Source organism: Triticum aestivum, chromosome 5A (genome assembly GCF_018294505.1).
Source record: "Triticum aestivum cultivar Chinese Spring chromosome 5A, IWGSC CS RefSeq v2.1, whole genome shotgun sequence".
In the NCBI taxonomy this organism is placed as follows: Eukaryota; Viridiplantae; Streptophyta; class Magnoliopsida; order Poales; family Poaceae; genus Triticum; species Triticum aestivum.
Genome location: NC_057806.1, coordinates 642,863,480 through 642,870,184, shown reverse-complemented (window position 1 = coordinate 642,870,184; position 6,705 = coordinate 642,863,480). Strand labels below are relative to the sequence as shown.

At 47.1% G+C, this 6,705-nt stretch overlaps 1 protein-coding gene across 2 annotated transcripts; it reads left to right on the top strand.

Annotated features, from left to right (window-relative positions):
• The first annotated feature begins 1,474 nt into the window (after positions 1-1,474).
• On the top strand, positions 1,475-5,020 carry LOC123108139 (DNA-binding protein EMBP-1). Of its 2 annotated transcripts, none has more exons than XM_044529981.1 (9): positions 1,475-1,803; positions 1,943-2,056; positions 2,170-2,276; positions 2,363-2,420; positions 2,522-2,573; positions 2,775-3,010; positions 3,457-3,534; positions 4,286-4,411; positions 4,514-5,020. In XM_044529981.1, exons 1-9 carry the CDS (start codon positions 1,630-1,632, stop codon positions 4,634-4,636), a joined length of 1,068 nt encoding a protein of 355 aa, XP_044385916.1. In that variant the 5' UTR covers positions 1,475-1,629; the 3' UTR covers positions 4,637-5,020. The 2 variants fall into 2 exon arrangements, with proteins under 2 accessions (XP_044385916.1, NP_001392902.1); NM_001405973.1 differs by having other exon boundaries at positions 1,527-1,803; positions 1,940-2,056; positions 4,514-5,016.
• The last annotated feature ends 1,685 nt before the right edge of the window (positions 5,021-6,705 follow it).

The following is a 6,705-nucleotide window of genomic DNA, read 5'->3' as shown; positions in this document are numbered from 1 at the left end:
TACGGTGAGGACTGGGTGTCCTGAGCTGCGTGTTCAGGACTGGGTGTCCGGGACTGTGTGTCCTCAGGTTTAAATACCTAGCCGCCCTAACCAGACGTACAGTTGTCACAGCAACTGGAACTGGTCCAACACATCATTGTCTTCAACGAGTCACTGGTTTCATCCTTCCCTTCTCTTTACGTACTGTTACTCCTTGTGAAGTCATTGTATGATTGCACTATCTTTTATCTTCACTGAGTGACTGCGTGTTCGGTTTGGCTTCATAATATCTTCCTACCTGATCCTTACTACATTACTGCTATTAGTCATTGTGTTGTCACTCTATTGAATACTTGACTATGGCTTGCCTAGTGTAGTCTACCTTTCGCTGCAGGGTAATAGGTTTATTTCTATCATTTGTCTTCATAACTTCCACGTTTTGAAGACTTTCATAAAAATCGCCTATTCACCCCCCTCTAGTCAATATAACGCACTTTCACCATCACTGTTTGATAACATGTGATCATGCCAAGTTATTTTGGATGGAGGCACAAACTGTATTTGCTATAAAGATGCCCCGACTCCATCCACACACTTGGGCTACTGACTTGCTCGATGCTAGCTGGGTGCCAAAGAAAGATGCAGCTATTGGCATTACGGTGATGTCGGCTATTTGGAGCAGCCGGAATAGGTTCACTCATCATGAAGAAAGATATCAACCAAAGCGGTCCATGGAGATTATTGCTGAAATTGTGGGGACGCTGGAGCTTCCCCCCAAGACACATACACCTGCTGTAAATGAGCAGCAGCGATGGGAGGCGCCGATGACCGGGGTTGTCAAGATGAATGTCGACGGTGCAGTCGACACGGCTAGTGCAAAAGGTGGCACCGGCGTAGTTGCTCGTAACAGCGAAGGCAGACTACTAGTGTCGCGGTGCACTGGCTACCAAGGGGTGGTTGATCCCCTGACACTGGAGATTTTGGCTTGCAGAGATGCTACTTTGCTTGCGAGGGAGAAGAACTATCAGAATGTGATAGTCGAGACAGATTGCCTCAATGTTGTTCAGCTATGGGAAGGTAGGCTGAGAGGCAAATCGAAGGGATTCCATATCTTCCAAGAGATGCAGGAGGAGTTGCCGCTTTTTAAGGGATTTCAGCTTCGTTATGCTAGCCGTCTAGTTAACTCTGTTGCTCATATTTGTGCTAAGGAAGCTTTAGTTGTAGAGAATGTTGCTACATACTCTAATGTAATCCCTGGTTTTCTGAGTTGCGCTATGCACTCGGATTTGCTACCGCTGAATGAATAAAATCCGGAGAGTGGAGGTTTCGAAAAAAAAAATTGGTAGCCAAGTTCTTGTGAACCGTCGCAGTCGGACGAAAATTTGAACCGGACTTGAACTGGGCCACCGCCAACCGCGTGCCACCTCCGCCGACACGTGGACACCCTGCGCCGCCCCCGCTCACGCGTCGTCCCTCTGGCCACCTCACCGCCCCGCCCGAAGCGACCAGAAAGGGACCAGTACCCGAGCCAAGCGGCGAGCCGGCGAGCCACCGCCCCCCGCCTCCCCTCGCTCCCGCCCGCGCGGTATCCTCCCCCTCCACCCCGCCCCGCGGCCGCAGCGCTCCGCAGATCGAACCCTCACGCGCGCCATGGCGTCCTCCTCCTCCGCGACGTCCGGCGACGACCGGCCGCCGGCCGCCGGGGGCGGGACCCCCGCGCAGGCGCACGCGGAGTGGGCCGCCTCGATGCACGCCTACTACGCGGCCGCCGCCTCCGCCGCCGGACACCCCTACGCCGCGTGGCCGCTGCCGCCGCAGGCCCAGGTACGCGACGCGATCCTCCTCTCCTAGAGCCGCTCCCGGGCCGCAGACCCGCGGCGGCGGGGTGGCGTTGTTGCCTTGTTGGTGGCGGGGCTTTGAGTTCTGATCAGTTTTTTTCCTCTTTCGCGGCGGGGCGCAGCAGCACGGCCTGGTGGCGGCCGGGCCGGGGGCGGCGTACGGCGCGCCGGTGCCGTTCCCCATGTACCACCACCCCGCGGCGGCGTACTACGCGCACGCGCACGCCTCCATGGCCGCGGTAAATGCCGAGCTCCTCTCCCTCGTTTATTTTCTGGCGAAATTGGACCTGACCGTACGTGGTTGTGCGGCCGTGTGCGAAATTAATTGTCTGCCGCGTTCTGCTCTGTGCAGGGGGTGCCTTACATGGCCGGCGAGTCTGCGTCGGCGGCGGGGAAAGGGAAGAGGGTGGGGAAGACACAGCGTGTCCCTTCCGGCGAGATCAATTCCAGCTCCGGGAGGTACGGCGTGGTTTCTAATCTGTGCTCGCATTTGTGTTCTTCTTTGTCTGTTGGCCGGGTGGACTGAACTGATATGGCTTGCACAGTGGCGATGCCGGGAGCCAGGGGTCATCGGAGAAGGGAGACGCCGGCGCCAATCAGAAGGTGCCTCGTTTGGCATTGTCTGAATTATGCTTTTCTAGCAATCTTTGATTGTTAGTTTTGGTTGATCCACAATTTCACATGTGCTTATGTAATCTGTCCAGGGCTCATCATCATCCGCCAAGAGGAGAAAGTCCGGCGCTGCGAAAACAGAAGGTGGGTTATCAGTTATCACAAACCATAATTCTTGGATACAAGGTATGATGGGTTAGTTTGAAAAGACGATGACTGGACCAGTTACACTTCATACAAAGGAAGAAGTGGGCTTGGATTTGTGTCATTGCACCCTAAGAGAGTGCTGCAAGGAGTAGTTTGTCTATGTTGGTAGTATGTGAGAATGACAATTGGCATTTTCAGGTGAACCATCTCAGGCTGCCACAGTGCAGAATGCTGTAACCGAGCCGCCATTGGAAGACAAGGAGAGGTCTGCATCCAAACTGTTGGTTTTGGCGCCTGGGAGGGCGGCACTCACCAGTGCTGCACCAAACTTGAATATTGGGATGGATCCCTTGAGCGCTTCTCCATCCTCCTTGGTGCAGGGGGAGGTGAACGCCGCAGCTTCTTCCCAGAGTAACGCTTCGCTGTCTCAGATGGTATAGTTTTCCTTTATGAATTCGTTTCTTCAAAGGAAGTTTCTCCTAGACTTCCAGCCTCTGCACTGTTATGATTTTTGAGAGCGTGATAAATTGGTAATTGTCATGAATGACCAGTAGTTTTCCTCTCATTTTGGAAATTGAATAGTGCATTTACTTGCGAACTTTAGCCCTCTTTTATAAAAGTGTGGTGACAAATAGCATGTAAATGTTTTTCAGATTGCATCTTATATGATTATAACAACCATACTCTTGAGGCCGTGACGAGCAATCAATCTCTAATACGTATATATTACTGAAGCAGCACCTAAGTCAGAAATTTTATGCCCGCAAATACCATTGGTTATTAAATATGAATCTATAGTTACTGGTCACTCGTGACCACCCGGATGTCTCTGCGAGTGAATTTTTGCAATGTTCTGCAAGATTTATCTTTGTTTTTGTAGGATGAACGGGAACTGAAGAGGGAGAGAAGGAAACAATCCAACAGAGAGTCTGCAAGGAGATCAAGATTACGCAAACAGGTACACTCAGTACTAAAGACGAAAAATCTCAAGTGGGAATGTGAAAAAAAAAATACTTCACACAATGTTTTGTACTTTCCTGCACTTGTTTATTTCCTGGTGAGTGTGTGGCACTAGAAGTAGAGAAATGATAGGTACAAAATTTACGTTCAACACTATGGACGTTTGACTGTTAAGTTAGGTCCGCACAAGGATCTCTCCGCATGAGAATGCTCCAGATAGGTTATGCTGGACATAATGTCTGAAACAATCACCGCTGGCCTGATGGCCTGGTCATCTTGGAAGCATTTCTCTCGCTTTTATTGCTAAAATGGGATTACCCAGTTTTTATTGTTTCAGAAATTTAAGTGTTGGCTTTGTAGGGAAGTATGCAATCACTAAAAGTTTTGGTTAACTGGGATCATCGCAGGCTTCTAGAAGTTTAATTAGAATATACTTTCTACTGCTTCTTGAGCAATGCTGCCTAATATACTTGATTTGTTTTAACTGGACTTGATTACAGTAGGGATGTTTAGTCAAGTGTCCCTATGACCTATTACCTGCATGTTGCTAAAATTATCTTTTGGGGGTAATATATCTAACATTCTGAACTCAGCTGAACAGCGAAACATATCCAGTTTAGGCAAGTAAGACAACACTGTATCGATTTTCTAGGCCAGCAAATGAATTAACTTAAGATTATTTGATGATATAAAATTTCACCGTTGAAACAGTATACTAATTGATCTCGATTTCTTCTTATGCTACCTAGCAAGAATGCGAAGAGTTAGCCCAGAAGGTAAGTGAGCTGACCGCAGCGAATGGCACGCTCAGATCAGAACTCGACCAGCTTAAGAAGGACTGCAAAACCATGGAAACAGAAAATAAAAAGCTGATGGTGAATGCCACACCCCTCTCTGTCCATGCCCTTGATGGCAAAGTTATTTTCATAACTCAATCTTATTGCTGACTGTAACCAGTGGTTTTCTGATTAATGCAGGGTAAAATACTAAGTCATGATGATAAAATGCAGCAGTCAGAGGGCCCTAGCGTTGTGACTACCCTGAGCATCCAGGTCGAAGCGCCCGAGCCGCATCAGGGAGGACACGGCAAAGCTTCATAAGAAAAGCTCAACAGCAACAGCGAGGGGTTGGATCGAGTGCCAACCAGTAAGTAGAAGTCAAGAAGATTGGTGGAGTTCCCTATTATCTAACCCTGCCATCGCCCGATAGGGTTTCACCCCCCTTTTGAAGCTCCATAATCATACTTGGTTTTTGGTCTTAGTCATGGCTGGCCAATGAGTTGTTTGTAAAACATGGTGTACATAAATGTATGATAGATTACTATATTTCTTGTTATATTTTGGTGTAGTACAAGAAGTGACATCCGGACGGGAGAAGAGCTCTTGCTGGTGTGGTAGTGATACTGTGTTCAGTATCATCTAGGGAAGCTCTGCTTCATTAGTGGTTTAGTACATGCTAAAAGTGCAATAGATTGGACTGCAAAACTGGTAAAACTTTCTTTGGTACCTGGCGAGGGTCTCTCCCCGCTCGGCTGGGACATGGAGGTAGGGGCTGAAACGGATCGGACAGTGCACTTGCCGTTTCTATTTTCATACTTTCAAAACAAATACAAACACGAATATGGATATCGTCGAATACAAATGTGGATTGGGTTTACTAGAATAAGGATACACATCAGATGTTTGCTCAATTCGGAACGAACATATCAGATGTTTGCTGAATTTGGAACAGACACAAATAATAGCAACATGTTAGTTAAAAGAAATAAGTCAACAGATATGTGACACAAAATAATCAACTTGCAACGTATAATAAGTCAACGATAGATATGTTCATAAAAACACACTACTATGATGCATAATAATTACTGTAAGTTTAATCATGTAAAATTTGAAATTGACAACTCATTAGGCTTTTATGTTCGATAATTGGCATACTGTGGCTAAAATTGGTTAATTAGCTCATGTAATTTTATTTGGACACGAATATATTCATTTTCTTATCCATATTTGTGTTAAAATAGATTGGGATATCTTTTGTCTTGGCAATGTCGATGCGTGGCTACTCGTACTATACACATGGTTCCCAATATAATTACTTTGAGCTTAGCTATATTAAGGAAATCATCGGAATGAATCTAAACTACCAATAACAGCTAAAAATCTATCTTATGTTGGGGTCGCGGATCGGGTTCTACTAGTTGGTTCTTTTCTGACGTGTCTGATGTGCTCTTCTGTGGTTTTGCTTGGTTGTTGTGGAATCAGAGCTGTGGTGAGTTGTGTTCGTGTGGTGACAATGATGCGCACTCGGTGGCTGTTTGCGGAGCACTTGGTCCGCGCAAGCCCCGCGTTTTCCCCTCGCGACCGTCCTCAAAGTCGGAGATGTTGTTCGTTGGCGCGTGTGGCCCACTGTTGGCATATGTTGCCTTTTATGCAGCTGTTTGCACACTAGCTTTGTCGATGGGGTTGTTCAGTGAAGTCGGAGTCCCTTGTTCAGAGGCAACCAGTGATAACTATGATGCTTCCGGCCCCTTGATGGATGTCTTTTCTTCTTTATAGCTATATATGATCCATGCCGGCGGCCAGGTTGGCCGATGGTGCTCATTTTCTATGGTTTGGATTATGTCGGTTTTAGCCTTGTTTCTTTACAAATTAACAGAGCAATTTTAACTCTCTTATTAATCAATGAAATGAGAAGTCTTTTGCCTCGTTGCAAATAAATAAATTCCGCACAACAAAATAAAAAGGAGAGAAAATATATTAAGGAAGTAAAAAGATGAAATTGCAATGAGCTTATTTCATAGTTGCCCTGAGTTTTTTTAGAATTGCCATTATGTCATCTCTTATTACAGTGAAATAATTTCCATGGGTTCAATATTTTTCTCAGGAGAGAGCAACAAACTGCACGAGAAGAATCCTAGCATATTTATTTTTTGAGGGCAATGGCACAAAAGCTGCTACGGCTCTTCAAGCCCACACGCCTATCTTCAGGCCCATACAGGTCAAACGCGAGCCCGCTGGAACGAACCTCCCCAGACCGCGCGCCTCCCGTGACTCCCCTTCACGCCCGCTGCCGTTGCGTGCTTCGGTTTTTAGTACCACCTCGCCTAGCCGAGGGGAATCGAGAGGGAGAGCTGGCTATAAGAGGAGGGCGAGGTGCTACGTTCTCC

Bases quoted from the DNA above. Each gene is read 5' to 3' on its own strand.
- LOC123108139 (NM_001405973.1), top strand. From the start codon at position 1,630: ATGGCGTCCTCCTCCTCCGCGACGTCCGGCGACGACCGGCCGCCGGCC. The intron at 2,057-2,169 runs GTAAATGCCGAG...TGCTCTGTGCAG, and splicing joins CGCACGCCTCCATGGCCGCG to GGGGTGCCTTACATGGCCGG. The intron at 2,421-2,521 runs GTGCCTCGTTTG...TAATCTGTCCAG, and splicing joins ACGCCGGCGCCAATCAGAAG to GGCTCATCATCATCCGCCAA.